The sequence below is a fragment of the Electrona antarctica genome (assembly GCF_951216825.1).
Source record: "Electrona antarctica genome assembly, chromosome: 6".
Classification (NCBI taxonomy): domain Eukaryota; kingdom Metazoa; phylum Chordata; class Actinopteri; order Myctophiformes; family Myctophidae; genus Electrona; species Electrona antarctica.
In genome coordinates, this window is record NC_136811.1 from 27,577,291 (window position 1) to 27,597,403 (window position 20,113).

Sequence of the window (20,113 nt, forward strand, 5' to 3'; positions counted from 1 at the left end):
AATGGGACACCAAGCAACGGCAAAGCTGCCCTCTAGCCAATGGGAAGGGGAGAGGCAAATATCCCTGGCAGCCACGCAGACAGTGCAGAGCAACGCAGCAGAGAAGCATGATCACAGTCACACTCACAGGGTGACGGGAGAGGAAGAGTATCGATATAACTAGAACTCGATATAACTTCAAACCAAAACGCGGCTGTGCAGCCAATGCAAAGCCACAACAAAACACAGTCATTGAACCACGCACAGAACGTCGGAAAAAACACAAACAATGGCCGCGAGGCACAAGGTTGTGAGTTGTGACACACAAACATACACATTACTAAAATAATCAGACTAGGGGGGGGGGGGGGGGCTGCCAAGCCAGCCTGATGGCGTGCCGTGTCATCTCCCCCATCTCTCTCCCCATTTCCTGTCAGTCCACTTTCAACCCATCAATAAAAGGCAGAAAAAGCCAAAAAAAAAGACTAATATGGGGGGGGAGAACACAACGGAGACAGCGCTTCTTTCACCTGACAAATATCACTATCATGTGATCATTTCTTGTTTTTTGTAGGTATTTACGTCAAACCAATTAAGAAAGGTTTTGTGAATGATGCCCGTGGACTTCAGCAACCCAGTTCAATCAACAAAAGCTACCAGATAAGAGATAAGAGATAATATTCACTGTTATAGACCAGCTAAAATGAAAAAATATGGTTCTCAGTTTTAGAGAATATCCATGGTCATAATAAACAGGATAGTCCCCAGCAATGTCGCAAACATGTACGTTTTTTACTTTTACAATCACCACAATCCTATATAACCTAGAGAGACAACTGTGGTTGACTTACATCCCATAGCCTGAATAGCCTGCTCTGTAATATGAACTCAAAACAATCCAGGCCACCTCAGCAGGAAAAGATCCAGGTTTAGAGCATACACACGTGACAGTTAAGGCGACCTAACATGTGATGCACCAGGTCGCATAATTAAACTCGCCAAGATATCATATTAATAAATCTATTAATATACTGCAGAAGACTAAACGGTACTTAAACTGTATGACATTGTGGTTTTGATGGTGTTCTGGCCTGGGATCTCATGTGCTTCCTGCAAATATTTGATAGCACGCATGCTTCCTGCTAAAACGTAACTAACAAGGAGCAGTAGCAGTAGCTTAGTACCTGTCAGTTTGTAATTCCTCATTCATCAGCTGTTCTTTTCTCTTCCTGACCCTGGGTACGACACTTTTCCGAGCAGCCTGTCTCTCCTGAGGGGTGGGGTCACTGGCAGACACCATGTCCTCAATGTCCTCAATCAGAGAGTCACAGGCTGATGGCATGACGATCTGTCAAGACACAGAGAAACAAAGATTTGGGAGTTAAGGGCCGTTCACACCAAGCACTTTAACTATAAAGATAGTTTTAAAATGTGTTCCAACTCAAGTGGATGGCAGAGTCCACACCACAACTATAACACAGACAATGGTGAACAAAATATACAGTAGTTTTTGAGTGGTGCAACCACTCCAAGGAACAGCTTTGTCCCTATGTCCCAACCTGTCATGTCCTAACCTATGTGACTATGTCCCGATGTTTAGAGTACCAATAAGGGGTGCTGTTGCACCACTCGCTTCAGACTGGTCTGATTTTTCTCTAGAATCTAGAGAAATGACACAGTGTTTCACTGTTTCCCAAACACTGTCGGGACGGGACCCATTTTTGGGTCACGGACCCATTTTGATGGGTCATGGGTCATTCTTAATTTGTTTCCTATTAACACTAATTAAGCCTTGGACGTGCATACACGTCCTTTCTAATCAAACTGCAGGTGGCCATGGACACACGTCTTTAGGGTTTTTTTATTGATATAAAAAAAAGAAATTTTATTTTTTTTGGTTGGCCTCTCCTTCTGCACCGTACTCTTTCACTTCCTTGGTTACGGATCCAAAAGAATGGCTCGTAACTCCTAATCTAGGGAGACCTCCATGGTTTTGACCCAAGGGACAATGTTCCATCTTCATTTCTGACTTCAGCATGCATCTCGTTTGGAATATTAACGCTTCCTAGAGAGACTTTAGCATGACCAGTTTGAGGTAAGAACGGAAGATTATGCCTGGGGGGGGGAACGGAAGGGAGGGGCTTTTCAGAGTAAAATCTGCCATATCTGCTGGCACTCTAGCGCCTTTATTTTGAAGAATTCCCCGGCAAAAAAAAGTGTTAAGACTCAAAATGCTATACTAGTGGAGGGGATACAGTATACTGCATATAGGATCCCCAAACCCCATCCCTGGCCAGTGGTTTCCAAACTATTTAGCCTGACAGAAAATATTCGGCCGAAAATGGCTAAGAATTGGGGCACGGTGGCACAGTCGGTAGTGCTGTCGCCTTACAGCTAGAAGGTCCTGGGTTCGATTCCCGCTGGGGAAGCTGTGGGTGCTGGGGGCGTGTTCTCTCCTCCGCGTCATCAGTGCCCATACCCGAGGCGGAGTTGGCGAAAGGGCCTTTCTGTGTGGAGTTTGCATGTTCTCAGGGGACACGGGGATGCAAAATGGGTTGCAAAATCGCGGGATAATTTTTTTTGTAAGAAAATGGATAAGAATGTATTTTCTGCCTACTCGGTTTCGGCCAAAATAGGCCGAAAAAATAAAAAAACTAAGTCAAAACACGGGGTTACCTCATGTTTTGTTGTGATCAAAATGCGGCTACAAGCACGGCACATTTCAAAACACATTTCAACATGTTGTAGGTTGATATACACGGCTGGCTCACCACCAACATGTAGGTCTTCTGTGGCTTGGAAATATTTCCAAACATCAGAGATATTGTTACAATGTTTCAGCAGTCTGCAATTAACATATGCAATTAATGCATGCAAAAGTGCTGAAACAACAGGTCTGGGAATGCCCATATATGGACCTTTTTTTATCACCGTTTGGGCCAGGTAGGGTGAAAAATCTGTGCTAATTAGTAAGGCCAGGCGGGGCCTTGGGACAGCCTAGTTAGGGCCCAGGCAGCGGATTCGAGTGAAAATCAACCGATAATTCCCAGTAGGTTACTTATCTCAAGCCGATCTTATCGACCTACTGCATGTAGTCTGGGAGCCTACTGGCTGCTATTGGCATTGATAAAAAGTTTGAGTGAAAATCAACTGATAATTCCCAGTAGGTTACTTATGAAGCTGATCTTATCGGTCTACTGCACATGCATCCGTCTCAACCTTAACGCATGTTCGCCAACCTTAATCCGGTCGTTTTGGTCTACTGTCTACTGAGAAACGACAAGCCTCCTCATACCCTCACCTAAACATAACTGCAAGCACGTAGCAGCGCTGTCCCAACCTTAATCGTCGTTTTCGTTTTATCAATGCCAATCGCAGCCAGTAGGCTTCCAGACTACATGCAGTATGTCGATAAGATCGGTTTGATAAGTAACCTACTGGGAATTATCGGTTGATACCATTCAAAGTGGGTGGCCCAGGTAGGGCCGTTGAGACGGCCGTGCTGATAATAATAATAAATAATAATAATAATAAAACTTTATTTGTATAGCACCTTTCATGACATGAAATGCAGCTCAAAGTGCTTTACAGAGCAATGGAGAAAGAAAGAAAAGAAAAGCAAGGCATAAAACATTAAAAATAATAGCAGTAATGCAATACAGTGAGGACATGGATAACAAAAAGTTTAAAAGATCAATTAAAAGCAAGAGTGTAGAAGTGGGTCTTGAGCTGTGCTTTAAAAATGTCTACAGAAGCTGCCTGTCGAAGGTACAGTGGGAGTTTGTTCCACGCTGTCGGCCCGTAGAAGCAAAAAGCTGCTTCACCATATTTTTTTGTTGCCATTTTTTAGGCAAAGCGAGCAGGCCAGCAGTGGAAGACCTTAGGGGGCGGTTTGGGACATATTTAGGCAGGCAGTCATGTAGGTAAGGTGCGAGACCATTGAGAACTTTATAAACAAGTAAAAGATTTTTAAAATCAATGACTTTAGGGCAGGCCCATCTAGAGTTTGAATGGACAGGTATCAGTCAAAAGGGAGACATCGAAGAGGAAGGGCGGGTGGGGAGGATCAACATTGGAATGTCAGAACAGGTCAGCTCCATATATGGAGATCTAAAGGTTTGATGAGGTCAGATCAACATGGTGTCCGTGAGGCCAGATGTAGAGTTGCTGTCCGGCTCCATATATGCAGATCTAGGTGATGATCCAGTCTTCTCCATGTATGGCTATCCAGGGTTTGATGAAGTCAGTGTCTGATCTTCATATATGGAGTCGGCCATATATGGAGCGTGTCACGAGGCATGACGGACTGACTGACATCATCACCACCTTATTTAAACTCAGGAATAGTGTGTTTATATAGAGTGCAAGCCCTCATGTAGCCTAGGTTACCATACAACACAATCAAAATATATCCAGTACACCTTCACCTTACATTATAAAATCACTTTAAATCAGAGTTAATTACAAAGGAACTTTAAGCACAGCCAATCAATCAAAACAAATAAAAATGACTCAACTGAAACAGGAGCTGTTAAAAATGTTTTGGAGCATTCCTTTCAACTAACCAAATGATGGCAGGGAGCTCAGTTTTAAAGATGTTTGGAGTTCATTCCAAGATGTTGACTGACAACTGACATGTTGACTGACATGAGGCGTGATGGACTGACTGACTGTTTTCATAGTAAACTGCGACCTACAGTCGCAATTATTTCTTGTTTGAGAAACAGTGCCCCTAGCCTGGGCTGGGGAGGTGGGTCATGTCCAATGCAATAAAAAATTGCAAAAGGCACATAAAATAACTTAAACATGCCAATACATTATTGAAATATTTAATAACTTCATACATGTAAAAAAAATAGCAGAAATAGGTAGAAAACTCAGTATCAGAGGGTATATTTACAGGGTAACAGGAGCTGTTAAAAATGTTTTGGAGCATTCCTTTCTGACCAAATGATGGCAGGGATCTCAGTTTTAAAGATGTTTGGAGTTCATTCCAAGATGTTGACTGACAACTGACATGTTGACTGACATGAGGCGTGATGGACTGACTGACATGAAATGCAGGTTTTCATTAGCCTCGGTCCCAGGCTTATGGGTTTTCATACGGGACTAGAAAGGGCTAATCACAACGTCCAGGATAGGAGTATCCGCGAGAACAGTCGGTCTCTGCATGGTGGTGCTTCGAGCTTGTGTGTAGATTAATTCATCATTAATTGACCGTTAATTACGTGTACTGTATGTATGAATTTGCCCGCATTACCGTTTGCTATGAATATTGTAATACCAATGTCCTTGTTTCTTAACGGAGCTGGGCTGGTCTTGACCATAATTTATGGTCAGTGTGTTTATGGTCCATAAATAAAATAACCACCACCAGACCATATTACATAATTTCAAAGAAAATGCAGCATAACTGAGAGTATACTTGACAACGTTGTACAATACTTTTGCTAGCTTGGAAAGAATTAAAATTACAACTCACGACACCACGTAGCCCCATATGTGCCCTCTCCCTACGCTCATTCTGTAGCGTAGGGAGAGGGCACATATGGGGCTAGACACCACGTAACGTCCGAGAAGAGCACATGTTTGTTCCCACACATTCCCAACAAACTATGTTATTATTAAATATAGCCTGACTGACTGCATATTATGTGGTTAGTTTATGGGCTAACTTGAAGCTAAGTGGCTACTACAGTGCTAGCCTGGTGGCAAGGCATCTATTAGACCCACGTGCGTCTGTTTTGGCCAAGCAGACACGCGACAAACTGTATTAAGTCCTCACCTGTGTTGTAATATGATTATTATTCCCGTCGATAAAGAATTCCGGGGTAAAGTTGTCTCCGAAATGGATTAAACTTGATGTTTACACTACCAAAACACAGTTGTTGTGACTCTCAGTACGCCATACTTGTTCGAAGTGACGGAAAGGAAAAAGGGACAATCATAACACACGTTGGTTTTGTGTTCTGCGCTCTTGTCTAGTATGATTGAGTTGATAAAGACAGTGTTAAATACAGGGGTCATCGTCGTGCTTGTCAATAATATTACCGGGAACACAAGAGCTAGCCCTGAATGACCATACCAGGTCTGTAACTCTGACAGTGTTCAAATGGAATCAAATTTACGGGTCCATTTGTACACTCAGAGTTTGAGTTCACTGCAGTTCCTGGGGTCTTTCAAATAAAACATTTAAGAACTAGAACTAGTTGTATTGTACTCCTAATGTGTGTGTCATAAGTGTTTTTGTCCATTCTACAAACTCAGTCATACATGGAGACTTATTCAGTAATTGGGTCTAAGTTATGATCAAAATATTAACCTGTGTAAAAGATACAAATAAAACGGACAAGACGAAGTATTTTTCTCGGACACATTTGTCCGGACATATTGATGACCCCTGGTTAAATAGCTCTCTATATATTATTATAGTTATCATTGCTGTAGTATTTTCTACATAATAAATGTATCCCCCCCCCCCCCCCATATTCAAGTAACCTGACTCCGCCAGATGGGGGCGTTATTGAGTCGCAAATTCACAATTCAGTTTGGAAAACGAGTGAAACAAGCTTCTTCAATCTGGCGGAGTCAGGTTAATATTCAAGGGCCACCCCTGGCCCCAACGCGTACATCTTTTTCAGTTTTATAAAGGAAAAGAAAATACATAGATAAAATTGTACCTATAACCCTGACAATTAATCAAATATTTTACATATATTTACAGTATATTGCCTTTATTCAAGTTTTCAATTACAAACATCCAGAGTAGAAAAAAATGAATTCATAAACCCCTCAACAGATGCATCTCAAGTATTTCTCATTCAAATATGTCCTAAAGATAAAATTATAATTGAACACCACTCATCAAAAACATCAAATTTATTGTCCCAAACATTCAACACCACTGTCTTCATCCATGCATTCATATCAAATCATGGCAACACTTCAGATTACAGCCGATTTCATATAACTGCAGTGCAATTAAAACAGTCTGTATTACCCATTTTATGTTTCTGCCTAATTGCACCTTAATTACTGAAAAAGGCTATGTGACTGTCAGTTACCCAAATCCAAACATTATGTTAAGAGAATCATTCATAGCAAGACTGGCTTCAGTGGTGCATTGAAATCAACATTTCATTATTAACACAAGGAAAGTTATTGTCTTTCCAAAATCTTCAGTCAAGTAACATCGGATAACACTGTGACCAGGTTCTGGTCAGCAGAAATAGATGGAGAAAAAGATGAGTCCTTCCTTGGTAATATCAAGGGCTGCATGACACAGTTGTATGCCAGTGTCACGCATTAAAAATAGCCATGTGTGAGATAGTAGATCTGCTATTTTCAGTTCATGACACCATCGTCGAACCAAACATTACCTAGGCTTTAGGAGTCGCACGATTGTTAGTAAACCAAAGTGGGTGAAACAATTTGGAGATCTCTATAAATACATATAAACAATAACATAAATATGAAAAAAAGAATATGCCTAACAGGGAAAACAATATGTACTGTATGTATGCCTCAGCCTTTCTGTTGGCAGAGGCAACATTTTAACTGTGCAATAGTTACAAGTACAAATACAACACTGAAGGTTATCTGCATATGTAGGAGAAATTACAAACCATGATTCAACTTCAACTGAATGGGCAATATGAATATATTTGAATATATATTATGTAGCATGTAGATGGTGTTTAAGGACCATTTCCACACAGCTATGGAATAAAACAATTTCAAAAACTAGCTGACTGATAAAAGTTAACTCATGCAAAAACAGCAATGCTTTAGCATTTCTCCACCACCTCTCCCAACAAATGTGCAGTTATCCAATAACATTCAAATTTAAGAGTGAACAGCATGACACCGGTTTAAGAGTACAAGCATAATAATTAAAATTTGAGAAGTGGCGCAGTGCCCACAACAATGAAACAGCATACCTGTGATATGACTGAGACTGCATCTGAAAAATATAAATCGATGACGAAATTTGAATCGTATAAATGTGGATTGAAGACTCACACACCCTATGGCATTTACCTCTATACCCTATTGATATTGTCAAACTGAGCATGGGAGAGGTAGCCTATTATAGTACCTAGTGCACTCAGGAAAATTAGAAAACTGTACATCAATTTACACATGGCCAGCTCACTCTTCAGTGAGCTTCTTGATCTAAGTCACACAGGCTATACTCCTAGTTACTCAAGCACACATGGGCAAATAAACAATTTCACTTTAATCTGTGGCTGGTAGGTTTCTGAAATGTACCAGCCTCTTTGGCAGTTAACAGGAACGAGTGCAGTTCTTTTCAAGGATGTGATCAGAATGAAAGAAAACAGAGCAACGCCTGATTTATACTTTGTTATACGCCAGAGTCGCATGCTGAAAATAGCAGAGGGACAAGCTTACAAGTCACATGACAGCACATGAGCTTGTAGATCTGCTATTTTTGGCACATGAGTCTGTCATGCAACAGAGAAATTGCTCTTTGTAAATGAACCAACTTTGTTTCTTTTCTTTTTAAGCCATGTGACATCTCTGAAATTATCAATGTATTCTTTTGAAATTATACATATACTTGCCACTGCCCAAAACGCATTGCTTAAAAATTCAATGGCTGTTTGGTAAAAAAAGTTATTTACCTAATCTGTCCCACTATAATAATAGCAGGTGGCTACAGTATGGAATTTGTTCAATTTACATACACAGGATATTTAGATTCGGAAATGGGGGGCTTTATGTCCAGGGCGTAAAAAAAATCCACTAAGAATATAATACTGCCTCAGTCATCCCATACCCGAGGCGGGGTTGGCGAAAGGGCATTTCTGTGTGGAGTTTGCATGTTCTCCCCGTGTCCCCTAGGCCTAGGGTAGGTACCCTCACAAAAAACATGCAGTAATCCTGGTCACTAAACTGCCTCCCCCTGGCCAGCCGGGGCGCCTGATGGAGGGGAAAGAAACTGGTTGGAATAACGTATTCCTTCCACGCGCTACGTCCAACCAGGGAAACTCCCCCCTGTCAGGTGTAAAGGAGCAACCTGGACACTCATGCATGAATGAAGCATGAGTTCAAGTTGCTCTCCCCAGGCTAGAGGAGGGTGAGTAGAGCCCAGGATTACAATAGATAATTGACACAGGGGTGAAAAATGAGTTACAAAATCATGAGATAAAAATTATATAAAAAAAAAAATACTGCCTCAGTCATTTGTTAGCTGGCCACAGTATTAGTTATGCTTACAATATTAAAACCAATGACAATTTATCACTTAATGTTAAATGCTAAAAACGTGTGGCCCTGCCTGGCCTGCACCCACACAGTGAATCACACAATCAAAAACACAGCTCACGGAACTCAAATGCCTCAACCACACATGACATAATATAGCAAATGCAATAGCATTCAGCCAAACATGATTATTAGGGCCATTTCTCATAAGGCAGATTCTGTTGATAGAAACAGGATTGATATGAAGCAGCATGAAAGAGGAGTCTCGGGGACTACACAGCAAAGTCCTGAGTGTTATTTTAACTCTTAAGAGTGTATCTCATGGTCCTATGCATTTTTATGAGTTAAACTAAAATTCAGGTGACAAAAGGAGACTGAAAAGACACACACATCCACAACCTAATAGGCTGTGTGCCGGATCAAAAACAGTAGTTCAAGAAAACAGTCTGCACACCATGTTTTGCTCCCAGAAATATTTACTTCAAGTACATGGTAACGTTCCAGGGCGAAACCCTTCCTCACCACGTACTTGAAGTAAATCTTTCTGGGAGCAGAAAATGGTGTGCGGACTCTTTTTTTCTTAAACAAAAATTCAGGAACATGCTGTGTATATTCACAATTCATCACTGGTTTGTGACCAGGTTGCAATGGCTTTTACAGATAAAATCAAGGATGGTGGGCAAAAGGCTTATCATGATCTTCCAAGTTCCAAGAATCATACTCTACCATTGTACACTGTTTAAAAAATATAAAGACCAACTGCTCCTTTCATTAAACAGCCGACTATGTGAAAGCAATGTCTTAATGATTTCACAAATTAATATTAACATGACTGAGGGCGACTTTGACACAAATGGCAAAATGAATTGCACAAAGAGGATTTACACTCAAAACTACAATGTTGGTCCTCATATTTTATAAACATGGCATACTAAGATATATATTCTGGGGATTTAGAGTCTAAAGCATATAAATACTCTCATCAGTTCCATTAATTTTCCCTTAAATTGGTTTAAGTACTGCTACGGAGCAGTACATCTACTTCCACAACAGGTCATATACTACTGCAGAGTATGCTCGTTTGGGACTTTAAAAACACAACCCCAGGTATGAGGGCATCCAACATGTAAACTCATACTAGTTGAGCAGCCACAGATAGAGGGCAGACCAACCACTCATACTGTGCACTACATACCACATAAATGGCATACACACATGTCTCAAGTCATGACGCAACATTACATTTGTGATCCTCCTATGTTGGTTACTTCAGCTGCAATTTGTGATTTCTTTCCATTTGTCATCTACTTGCACAACTCTTGCTAAATCCTACACAACCCACAAAATGACAACTCCGTATGAGCCTTTAGTCATCCAAGTGGGGCTAGAGGAATGAGAAAAGTGAAGGTTCACAAGAACTCTTTGTCTCCCTAAGATGATATCTCTTCCTTTCTCTCTGTATGGTGCTATATACATCATTTCAAACAGAAAGATGGCTCACCTTCCTAAACTCAAGAATATGACCGGACACATGCATCAGCGTCAGCCCTCTCGCACGGCATCAAGAGAACAAGATGCCATATCTTGCATTTTTTTGTCAAATCACTTTTGCCCATCACATAGCAAAGATCAAGACTGGGATAACTGGATATTTCCTCCAACTGACCTGTCTGTATGAAATCATATTCATCTCTTTCAAATTTGAGATTTTAAACTGTCACTGACTCACTGTATGAGAAAATGAGACTTGATTGAACCACTCCATAAGAGAAAACAAGGCCTCAGTTATGTCCCCATATCTGCATATCTAAGGTTAGCTATGCTGGTCATCCAACCTGGGGGTTGACATCTTAGGCAAGCAAGCCACAGGTGTCGAACAAGTCGCCGGCAGTTTTTCATTTGTTTTTCCTTTTTTGCACCCGTCCCTCCTGTACTGAACAACTCACCACTCCCATCATTAACATTAGCCATCACTAGCTACACAGTAGGTCATCCAGGCCAAGAGAGGGCATCTTATCAAAGTCATAGGCATCAAACAAATCACTGATCCCTTGGTCGTCTCCCAGGCCCAAGAGGTAGTCATCCTGGTCCAGGAGTGGGGGTCCCAGGTTTAAGAAGGGCCCAAGAGAGCTTCCCAAAGCCCCCCCAGCTGAAGACATCTGATCTTCGGTTTGCTGGAGAAGACTGGAGAACGGGGAGGTTAGAGGGGAAAGAGTGGTGACAGAGACAGCTGGGGCAGAGAGTGTAGGTGGAGCAACAGAGTGGCCTGGAGCAACAGAGTGGCCCGTAGCAGTGGTAGTGGAGTTGGAGGAGTCTGTAGAAACACAAAAAGCAGACAGAGACACTCAAAGTCTATTCACAAAAGGGGTCCAAACACAATTTAAAAATAATCTTGGCTACTCATCTTAGACGCCCACAACTGGTTTATTCCTAAAATAAGTGCTGCTCTAGTATGTTTTTTGTAATTTTTTTCTTTTATGTCCCATATACAAGGAGTGACTTGCAAAACGTTGTATGACTGTTGTCTCTCTAGCCAGAAAGAGCTAAATGCTATCCAAACTACAATAAAGGTGGCAACACATCTAGTGTCCGATCCGGTGCACTGTTGCTTCAAATAACTTTATTGACATTCATCACTAAGTAGGTGTTCTACCCGTCACCAGGGTCGACATTTATCCATTAAAGAGAAAGGAAACCATCTAAAACGTTAAACAGCCCCATCTCTCTCCCGATTTCCTGTCAGCCTACTGTCTGTCCCTCCATAAAAAATATAAAATAAAGGCGAAAGCCACAAAAAAAAAAAAACATTTAAAACGTTAAACAGTATATACTCTACCATGCAGACTGGTTAATTAGAGTAGGTACAACAACGATGTACATACGCAAATACATTTTCTAGTGGTAGCTATTATACAGTGCAGTGCAGACCTCTTTCTCTTCTTAAAAAAACAAAACTGAACCAAACCTTGAAGGACTTTGAGGAATGGGGCATTCCCGTTGGCATCCACATTGGCATTTTTAACTGGACTCTTGGGGTCACTCTCCTCATCTGAACACAGTAGGACATCTATAGGACCTTTAGTACTGGTCAGGTGGATGGACAGACTCTGGAAAGGGCAAGGCCATGTAACAACAGTAAAAAAACCAAATATATAAATCCAACATCACATTTCAGGATAACGCAAACGCTACCGTACTTACCTTGTAAATAAATACTCATAACAGTAGAAGGGGTGTTAAAATGTGTCGACAGGTTCTCCAACGAAAGCAATTCAATTACTTAATCATGATGCTTGGTTTACTACTAAAGGTTTGGTGCACGTATAGTAACAGTATGTATGTGAAATCTCAGTCGACACAGATGAAGTGCAGAGTGCAGCTGTCATTCAGTCAAGCGAACAAGACAATGTACACTACAGTTAGGGATTCAGGGAACCCACCAGCATTGTTTCAGTCTCTTGTATGGCAGCATAATTTATTATTCCCTATGAAAACGCAGAAAGAATGAATAGTGGATAATATGGCAACTGTGTGTTCAGCACGTATGGCACCTGCCAACAGAAATACTTCAAATGTGATGAGCATACAATGACCGTACACAGCCAAATGTGTCCGTTGACAGGACAAACTGTCTATAACTGAAGCATTGCAGTTGGAAGATGTAGGATTTCAGCATAATTTAAGTTCTTTGGGCTGCACTATAATATCACCATGGCGATACAATTTACAATTACAATTTACAATTTAGCCATTTAGCAGACGCTCTTAATCCAGAGCGACTTATGCAACGTTGTAATTAATTATAACAAATTAATTATAACTTCATGAAAAGACACGAGTAAAGAATGAAATAATTGTCCAACACAGCCTATGTGGCTCTTACAGATGGATGGACTTACAGTGCCTCATACACACAAATCAAACAAAAACTGTGCTAACATCCCTACGACATAAGTAAACACTTTACCAACAGACAATGTTTCGGTCAATACGGTTTTGTTTGCTGTGTGTGTGTGTGTGTGTGTGTGTGTGTGTGTGTGTGTGTGTGTGTGTGTGTGTGTGTGTGTGTGTGTGTGTGTGTGTGTGTGTGTGTGTGTGTGAGAGAGAGAAATACCTCTTCAGGGTCTGGTACTTCTAGCTTGGTGTCTGTGGGGGCTTTGACTAATATAACAGTCTGGTCTCTGAGATGAGCCAGCTGCCTGATGTCCTGATATGTTACATAGGCATATGTGGAGGGAAGGGCAGTCAAAGAAATAACAAGAGTCGTTGACTTATGCAATCCTAACAGCCAAGTAAAATAAACAGATATTTACTGAAATTGTGATTACAATTCCCCCCAAATTATCAGGATCAATAGTGCAGCCTTATTACATTTACAATGATTTTATATGATATTTATTCAACACCCTGAGCCGCATAAACGGAGGTCTCCGTCCTATCAAATAGTTAGGCTCAGCACTCAGGACGGAGATTAATCACAGGACGGAACATTAATGATATCATAACCGAGCACACCGCTCCAAAGATGATGTTTTTGACCCATCGCGGTCGCTAGTCGCATTAGAAGTAATCATACCTCCTGTTGTCCATCGCCTCAGGGGTGTTTTGGCTACATCTAGCTACTTCAGCTACATCCAAGATGGTGCACCTTGAAATGCGCTCCGTAGCTGCAAATCGCTGGGTGCCCTGATTTAATGGTCCTAAATACCCCTGGGCGTTCGGGGTGTTAATAAAGAAGTGATCTAATTATGCCTGGGTCTACATGGTGTTATTACCTTAATAATGTGCTGTGCAAAATGCATATTTTAGAACTCATAGCATGATATGCAAATGTAGTGCCATAGTGGATGCTTACATATCAACACATCATAATGTGGAATCATAATGTTTACCTCCAGACAGTTCTTACTCCTTACATATTATCTGAAACATGAAAAAGAAATTCCACCAGCAATTATTTTAAATGACTGTTTACTGAAACTATGAATGGTAGTGTTCACACTGTTCAGCTATTATTTAAGAGCATGTAAATGCCAAATCCAGACAAGATAATACAGTGTGTCTGGTTGTTTGTTTTGGGTTACGGTAGTTAAGTTTACAGTAAATGTAAACTTCTCTGATAACCAACAAAAGGATATTTCTGGTTGTTGGGCATCTCGCTCATGTGTCGTACATCCAGGGAACATCTCTGAATGAGTTGTTCAAGCCTGAGCTCCTCTTCTTCCAAGGCGGACACTTCTGCAGTTAGTCTCTGTCTCTGCCCCAGAGCACCCTCTACCTCTGCTAGGCTATGGCCCCTAGGAGGTGGGAGAGAGAGAGAGAGAGAGAGAGAGAGAGAGAGAGAGAGAGAGAGACCTTCCCTTATGATGTGCTGTGCTATCTTGAGCACAGGACCAAAGACAGGCCAGGTCCAAAATATAGGCAGACTTATTTCTGAGTTAGCGCAATATTAAATTACCCCCAAGTCAAGACAAAACTGTCTCAAACTTGGTATAAAAAGAGGAAAAAAAGAAAGTGCAATATAATCAGAAGAGAAATAGAGATGCAACTTACATCCATTGGATATTGTTTTTTGATTTCTTCTTGATAAGGTGAATTCCCTCTAGTACATTAGTGATGTCATAGAGTCGTCTTTTCTGGACCTAAATGTAACAGATACATGTATTATCACAAGAGCTTTAGTAACAATGTTTACATCTACCCTTTGTTTGAAACTCAACATGTCAACTCAACTCCTTCAGCTCAGTGTAAATCAACCGTAAGAAACAAAATCAGTTACAATCACCTGTGCATATAAATGTTTTCCATGCCATCACAAAACAAAACCATCATTACACCCAAACCAAATAGAGGCCAGGTCTTATGTTTGCTTTGCATGGTTAATACTCATAAATAACTAGTAACTACTACTAACTAGTAGTTATTTCTTTTGTAAATAAACAGTAACTAGTTATTTGATCTTCCCATCTGCCAGTATTTGGTGTAGTGCTGCACGATTCTGGCTCAAATGTGATCTCGATTTTCCTCCACAAGAATTGAGATTCTCACACGATTCTCATTTTTTCAAAAGCAGATACCTTTCTGTTGCTACCAAGTTGGGGGCGGGATATTTTTTAACCGGCCCACATGTGCGTTCCTCGGCCACGTGCCTGTGCAGACAGCATTACATTCACAGAAAACAGCCCAATGATAGAACCGCAGTATTTTCTATTGTTAACTGTTACGTTTAATTGGAGAATTTCTCAACTAACGGTTAACTATTAACATCCCTAGTCTGAAGTTGCTGAACATTACTACATTCAAAATGTGGGAGCTGGAGCCAACTGTGGCTTTAAACAAACATCAAAGTGCTTAGCTTAAACCTCTGTTAACCCATTCAGGCCTAACGTCGAAATTTAAAAAAAAAAAATCTAAATCATGACAGTTTTCGGAAAGATTTGAGGCACATTTTAACGATTTTTCAAAAATAGCAGACCTACAAGTTCATAGCGTGCCACTCGGTGGCGCGCTATGAGCTTGTAGATCTGCTATTTTTCAATAGCTAAAGTATAACAGAATGCTTGAAACACCAAAAACATAAGAGTAACTAAAATGAATTGGACAGCCACTAGTGCTGCAAGATTCTTGCAAAAAAATTGAAATGAGATCGCTTACAGGTGTCTGAATCTAGATTGCAATCTTTTTTTGATTAAACGTGCAGCACAAATTTGTTTCACTTTTAACACCATTTGGATATAAAACACTGACCTGTAAGGTTTCAGCAGCCAGGTTAAGGTCCAGAACACCATCAGAAGACTGGCCTAGCAGCTCCACAAACTTCTTTGTGAGCAGCCCCAGTGAAGTGTCATACCTTGTCTTCTCAGTTGGAGATTTTGGAGCTATTGCACAGCAAGAGAGTATTCAAACCAATTAATAGCATGTAATGTGTATACACAGCCACTGGCTGTGTATACACATGTAGTTCTTACAGACAAGTATGATAAAAGCATCATAATTGCCAATTGGTCCTCTCACTCCTGTGTCTTACTTTTGGGGTTTTTTAACCGTGTTCCGTTGGTTCCAGATGTTGCTCTGCCTCTTGCAGTCCTGCTTGGCTCTGGCTGGTATTGATGATCTGAATCATCCAAAGCCAAACGTCTTTTTGCCTGCATAAAAATGAAAATAGTAAGTGCCTGAACACCAACTATGCCCTCATGGTTGGCACACAAATTAGTAGCGTCGTCAGTCCACTTTAAATGTATATCACAATGTATGTCACGTCATCATCCGTTCTGTTTTTATATCACAATAAGGCTAAAAGTCCACCCAGTTTGTAGTCGTTTATTCACGCCAAAAACAAGTCCAGCCCCAGTTTCTATATGCATTACTTATTCAAGTGTGGTGCAGTTAAGCAATGGTGCAGATTATATCTTAACACGCAAATATATGCTATTTTATTCAACAGTCATTCAAAAGGGTGAACAACAAGCAAGCCATGTAGAAGACACCGAAGGATTGGCTGTGGGATACACTTTGATGGCTTCTCCAGAGAAAGCAACATGGCCGACAAAAAAAAGGGAAGTGAAGAAAATGAAGGTTTTTAGTTATTGTTCAAACCTTTATGAAGGGGAATCATGTGGCTCATGGTTCTAAATAGGTTAATTGTGGGAACTAAATGAAATAGTTGCTTTACTTTGAGTGAGACTGTGGCTCTTTAAAACAGAACCGTCATGGCCCACCAGATGCAAAGCTGTGACCTACATGTAGAGGATTGCCTTACAATGTAAGTGCACAGCATGTAACCCATAAGTCATTTCCTCTACATGTCCCTCCTATTACAAAATCCACAAGACAAGATGTTACTTGCAGCACCAACTGATGTGTAATGTGTATCACAATTTATTTTTGTTGAAATGTTGTTTGAATGTCTATAACGTACATTTGAAATGTTCAACATGAAACACATTGTAGGTTATGTTCACTTTTTTGCATCTGCTTTATTGCCTGTACTGTAGTATGAATCAACATTTTGTGTTTAATCAGCATGAGATGTGATTAAGTTAGCACAGACAGTGCCATTGTATAAAGGCCATATATATCTGCATAATTCTACATTGGTGATTAATCCACTGATGCTAAAACTGCCAAAATAGTTTTTCATCCATGGCATCTGTAAATATTGAACTATTTTGTTAATGTACACAGTATCAATATGTTCTGTCTGTTCACCTTTACCAAGTCCATGTGTGTGTAGCAGTGATATATTGTCTTTGCTGTAGAATATTGTAGAGAACACATGTTCAGGCTATCAAGCATTATAAACGTTTAATTTTTTTTCCAGACTTGATCTTGCCCATGTAGGAATAAAATGTCCTCTGTTTACAGTCAAACTGTCAGCCATTTTACAACATCATGTTAAGTCTACTAACTCACTTGCTATTCCATTACCTCAGATTAAGATAGATGTAAAGCCTGATATGGGATAACAAAATAATCGAATAGTTTGTAGTGATTAAATGTAGACGTTCAACTGTGTTCAGTGAGAATGGTGTAGTCTGCACCTAAAGTACAGGAAATGTGGCATGTGTACCAACCACAGTGACAGCAATAAACTCTAGTTTCACTTTGCATCAAATACAGATATATGGTTACATCTCTAATGCTAAAGGATTAGGGTCAAGGCCAACAAAGTCCTTTTCAACAATCAATGTTGCTGCTAGCTTTGAAAGCTAGCTCATGGTTTCAAGTGCCATCCAAGTTGGCTTGCATCTTCACACACGTCTAGAAGAGGAAAAAAAACAAAGTACCTCCGCAAACTGATGCATGCAATTAAAGGTTTATAAACTCCTGGACTAAATATTTTGCAAGTTATGTAATGTTTAGCGTGCAAAAACATCGACTGATGTAGTAGTCAACCACCCCACCAATATCCCTTCCCCCAAAACCAAGACACCAGCAGCGACTAGGCCACTGCTAGTAATCTCTCACCAACATTTTCAGCTGTTTTCGAGGCTGAAGCGAGCTCAAAGCACATATAAGTTAGCATAGCATGCTTTAACAGGGACAACGTGTGCTTCTTAAAAATGCAAAGATCCACATATACTCGTTACTTCGCGGAAGGTAGCATGCTCGCTAACCAGCCCACTTCGATAACTTGGCTAGTTAGCAACGTCGCTAGTTTGAGCCCCCGTGAAACGAGTCTGGTAAAAGGGACTTGCTAAGTAGCTAGCTGCCCAAACAACAAGCTCGGCTAGGCTAGCAGGCTAACAATCTGTCGTGTTTGTTGCTCCACATGAGTATTAAAGCGAGCGGTGGGTTTTATTACCGGAGGTCGTCCTAAAGCGGGTCGTTGTCCTGCTCCGTGTGATGCGGCTTGCTGTGGAGTTGAGTAAATGTTGTTTATTTGAGGCTCGCTAGATGTTTGTGTAATGTTGGAAGGTGCTGCGCTGGTTATGATCTGAAAACAAGTAGCGTTCGATAGACCAGGGTTTAAGCGATCCGAGAAGTTTGTTAAAATTAAGTTGTTGTCCAGAGGAGACCCCCCGACCACCGCTAAAAACACTTTATCCGGAGGCGAGGAAATCCCTCTTCTCATCTTGGTCAGGTTCGGGGTGCCCCCTTTTGTCTCTGTACTTTCGAGCTCGTTTGAATGCTAATCCTCCGAAACAAATAAAAAAATACTCAGACTGAAGTACAGATGAGAGTGTGATGTATCGATGTTTATAAAGTATTTCGTGATAAGATGGTGCATTTAGGCAGATGCAACGGATTAAAAAGTAGCGCGACTCTCGGCTCCCTCGACTAGAAATGGCTTCAGGAAGCGGAGTGATGAATGAAGGGATACGGTTTACGCGCTCAAGAGCCCTCCCGCGAAACTCAGATTTCCCGGGAAATATTCGAACAAAATTTACATGATACATATTATAGGTCGCTCCGAAGAATGCCCACGCCCACATTGAGGCAAGATTGGCGAATCCGAGTGCTGCATTCGCTGCGCCACGTGTTCATTGGGCAGTTGTAAACAGGGAACGTCACTTGTCACGCCTTGCATAGTTTTGACAGGGCGGCAGGTGGAGCACTTGCCCAAGGCTGAGACAAAGCTGTCTGGTGCTTCAAGTTCAGACGGACAAAAAACGAAGCTATTCATGAGCCAATGCTTGAATGAAAAAATAAACAACATCAAATTCAGTACCTTTATTTTCTAGCTGAAATCTTGCAGCGTAATTAGACACAGCAATAAACACAAGCAGGTAACACCCCAATCCAATATTGTGTGTTGGCTTTGTCTTTGATTGATTGATTGATTGATTGATTGATTGATTGATTGAATACATTCAGTTTGCATGAATACATTCAGTTTGCAAAACAAAAATCTCGAGGGCTTGTTTCCATTGTGGTCCTTGTAGACCTTGAGTGTGTTAGGGAAAGCTCAGACAGCTTCACAGCTTCCATGTGTTAGTTGATCTGAGTGAGCAGGAGGGATTAGGGTAGTGGTTTTCAACCAGGTAAATGATGGAGAGTTGGTAACAAAATGGGCTCTTATAGATATTTAACTCCTGAGAGCGTAAAATGGAACCAAATGGACCCATAAGGGTCCAAGAGTTAGAAGAATTATTATTTAAATGTATTAATTAAAATATTCTTTAGTTTGGAGTATGAGAGGCTAAATGACATCAAGTGGTGGTCCGTGACTCAAATGCAGAATAAATAATGTTTGCTATGAAAAGGGTTGAAAACCACTGGGTTAGGGTAAGAGTTGGATCAGACTTGGGGATGGGGGTACCATACCTTTGGGTTGGGGTAAGAGTTGGATCAGACTTGGGGATGGGGGTACCATACCTTTGGGTTAGGGTAAGAGTTGGATCAGACTTGGGGATGGGGGTACCATACCTTTGGGTTAGGGTAAGAGTTGGATCAGACTTGGGGA

The 20,113-nt window shown here is 40.9% G+C and overlaps 2 protein-coding genes across 2 annotated transcripts in view; both read right to left on the reverse strand.

The window, feature by feature from the left end:
* The window catches only part of cdkal1 (CDK5 regulatory subunit associated protein 1-like 1), a 366,940-nt gene extending 361,015 nt beyond the window's left edge, over nucleotides 1-5,925 (reverse strand). The window contains exons 1-2 of the mRNA XM_079503511.1: nucleotides 5,765-5,925; nucleotides 1,164-1,327 (exon numbers count right to left, since the gene is read on the reverse strand). Of these exons, the coding sequence (XP_079359637.1) occupies nucleotides 1,164-1,321 (158 nt within the window). The 5' untranslated portion in view covers nucleotides 1,322-1,327; nucleotides 5,765-5,925. The remainder of the gene's footprint in view (nucleotides 1-1,163; nucleotides 1,328-5,764) is intronic.
* A 766-nt stretch (nucleotides 5,926-6,691) lies between these two features.
* e2f3 (E2F transcription factor 3) lies at nucleotides 6,692-18,982 on the reverse strand. The gene is made up of 9 exons (XM_079504272.1): nucleotides 18,512-18,982; nucleotides 16,235-16,352; nucleotides 15,955-16,085; nucleotides 14,761-14,849; nucleotides 14,342-14,504; nucleotides 13,322-13,432; nucleotides 12,173-12,314; nucleotides 11,154-11,521; nucleotides 6,692-7,942 (listed from the first exon to the last, which is right to left on the reverse strand). Exons 1-8 carry the CDS (start codon nucleotides 18,779-18,781, stop codon nucleotides 11,181-11,183), a joined length of 1,365 nt encoding a protein of 454 aa, XP_079360398.1. The 5' UTR covers nucleotides 18,782-18,982; the 3' UTR covers nucleotides 6,692-7,942; nucleotides 11,154-11,180.
* Nucleotides 18,983-20,113: the final 1,131 nt, after the last annotated feature.